Genomic DNA, 2,241 nt, shown 5'->3' on the forward strand with positions numbered 1-2,241 from the left:
ATGAGTGAGCTCCGCCAGCCTGAGGCCGACCCTCAGGCCCCAGTCCCGGCCCAGGGTCCGGTGGAGGCGTCGCTGCTGGGGGCTGCGGGGGAGGAGGCCGCATCCCCCTCGTCCTCCGCCTCCCCTGGCGCCCCCTCCGTCTCCGCCTATGCCGAGCCCTTGCCCCAGGAGGCACTTGGTTCGCTGATGGTTGACCTGGTGGTGTTCCTGCTCCTCAAGTATCGTAGCGGGGAGCCGACCTCCGAGGTGGAGATGCTGAGTACGGTCCTCCCGGAGCATCGGGACCACTTCCCCGAGGTCTTCCGCCACGCTTGCGAGTGCCTGCAGGTGGTGTTTGGCTTGGATGTGAGGGAGGTGGGCCCCCGCGATCGCACCTACGTCCTGGTCCCCACCCTGGGCCTCACCTGGGATGCAGTGCTGAGGGCCGGGCAGCGCACGTGCGAGGACGGCCTCCTGGTGATGGTCCTGACCATGATCACCCTGTTCGGTGAGCGCGCCCCTGAGGAGGAGTTGCGGGGAGCGCTCAGCAAGCTGGGGTTGCGTGCCAGGAGGGAGCTGCTCACCGAAGTGTGGGTGCAGGCTGGCTACCTGAAGTACCAGCAGGTGCCCCACAGCGACCCTGCCCGCTACGAGTTCCTGTGGGGTCCCCGGGCCTACGCGGAGGCCAGCAAGTGGCAGGTCCTGGAGCATCTGCTCAGGGTCAATAGCATGGATCCCAGGTTCTTCCCATCCGTGTCTGCAGAGAGCGTGAGCGATGAGGAAGAGGGAGCCTCAGCCAGAGCAGCAGCCAGTCCCACGTCCAGCAGCTTCTCCCGTGGGGCAGGAAGGGGGGCTGATCCTTCACTCTGAGTTTGAAGAGGGAGCGGTCAGCCTTCTAAGCAGTGAGAGCCGGGCGAGTTGGGGGAAGCCGGTGTGCGGCATTTTGGGTTCCTGTTGTGTATGTTGACATGGACTTCCATGTCTGTTTTCTTTAGGAATTTTTCAAATGTTGGTTCTTTGAATAGAAGACTAAACAAGCTTCAGTGTCTAACTTTGTGTATGACGTTAATCCCACAGTTATTTGCGCTAATTCAGTTCAAGAACAAGAGTTTTGCTGTTTTGTAAGAGAGGTTGGGAAATCTCCCAGTTCGTTTTGTGACCGTGTTCAAGATAACGGAATTGGAATCAGAACTGCTCTGGAAACGTGGAAGTACTTAGCAGTGATATAGATGGGAGAAGAAATAGAAAAATAAAAGCCATTGTTGTTCCAATTCTTGCTTCCCTGTCTTGTCTGTCATTCTGTAAATAAAACGAACTATCTCTGTTGAGTTGGATTTGCACGGGTATTTTAAGAAAGTAGGAGAAGGTTCATCTCTGTCAATAAGCCCCCTGCCCACTGGCTTGTTTATTCCGCAGACCTCCACGGAGCCTCTGCTCTCCGGAAGGGCCTGTGTTAGTAGCGGGAACGCTAGGAAAAGCAGGACACACCCACACCTAGAGTGATGGTCTAGGAGCCGCTGTCACATGAGGAAGGTGGTGAGACGTCCCCTAAGTCCCACAGAATAAGACAACATGGGACGAGGCGGTGGGGCTCCAGGAGCGAGCCCTGGAGCGTTAAGTGCCCCGAGCCAGGGCACTTTGGGCCTTTGGGAAGTGGGGGTTCCTTCTGTGGGAGGTGATGGTGATGAAGCTGGGCGGTGGCAGCAGCCAGACATGCAGAGGGTGTGTTTTGGGTTGGAGGGGAAAGTCTGAAATGGGACATTGCTGTGAGATGTCCTTCTGGGTCACGGATAAAGCCGAGAGAAATCTCGCCCTGGGGCAGGAAGGAAGGGGTGCTGGCTCTTGTTGCATTGCAGTGGGCCACAGTGAAGGGGTAGGTGTTTCATACACGCCATCTGCGAGGATTTCCAGAGAAATGAGGGTCTTGCTCTTTGAAGCCCTGCTTGGTATTCCCGGGGCTGGCCCTCCTCTCCCTGCCCTGGGAGAGCCAATTACCAACCGTATGGAAACGACCATTTTAGTCACCTGGAGTTTACTTTGGCCACTTGTGAGCAAGGTCTAGATTTCAGTGGGATGAAATGGATGAAAATAGGGGGTTTGGAAGAAGAGAGGCTGCCAAAGTGGAAAGGAGTCGCCGTGTGACTGGAATCCTGGGAGCTTTGCGTGAGCTGCACCCAGCTGGGGAAATCACCACCCTTCCCTCCATGCCGACAGACACACACACACACACACACACATCCAAATTGAATAATATATCCTGCA

General features: G+C 56.5%; 1 protein-coding gene across 1 annotated transcript; it reads left to right on the forward strand.

Moving 5' to 3' along the window:
- Window positions 1–849, forward strand: LOC116747237 (melanoma-associated antigen 8-like). The gene has a single exon (XM_032619016.1). It carries the CDS (start codon window positions 1–3, stop codon window positions 847–849), a length of 849 nt encoding a protein of 282 aa, XP_032474907.1.
- Window positions 850–2,241: the final 1,392 nt, after the last annotated feature.

The sequence above is a fragment of the Phocoena sinus genome, chromosome X, assembly GCF_008692025.1.
Source record: "Phocoena sinus isolate mPhoSin1 chromosome X, mPhoSin1.pri, whole genome shotgun sequence".
NCBI classification, from domain to species: Eukaryota; Metazoa; Chordata; class Mammalia; order Artiodactyla; family Phocoenidae; genus Phocoena; species Phocoena sinus.

Bases quoted from the DNA above. Each gene is read 5' to 3' on its own strand.
- LOC116747237 (XM_032619016.1), top strand. From the start codon at position 1: ATGAGTGAGCTCCGCCAGCCTGAGGCCGACCCTCAGGCCCCAGTCCCG.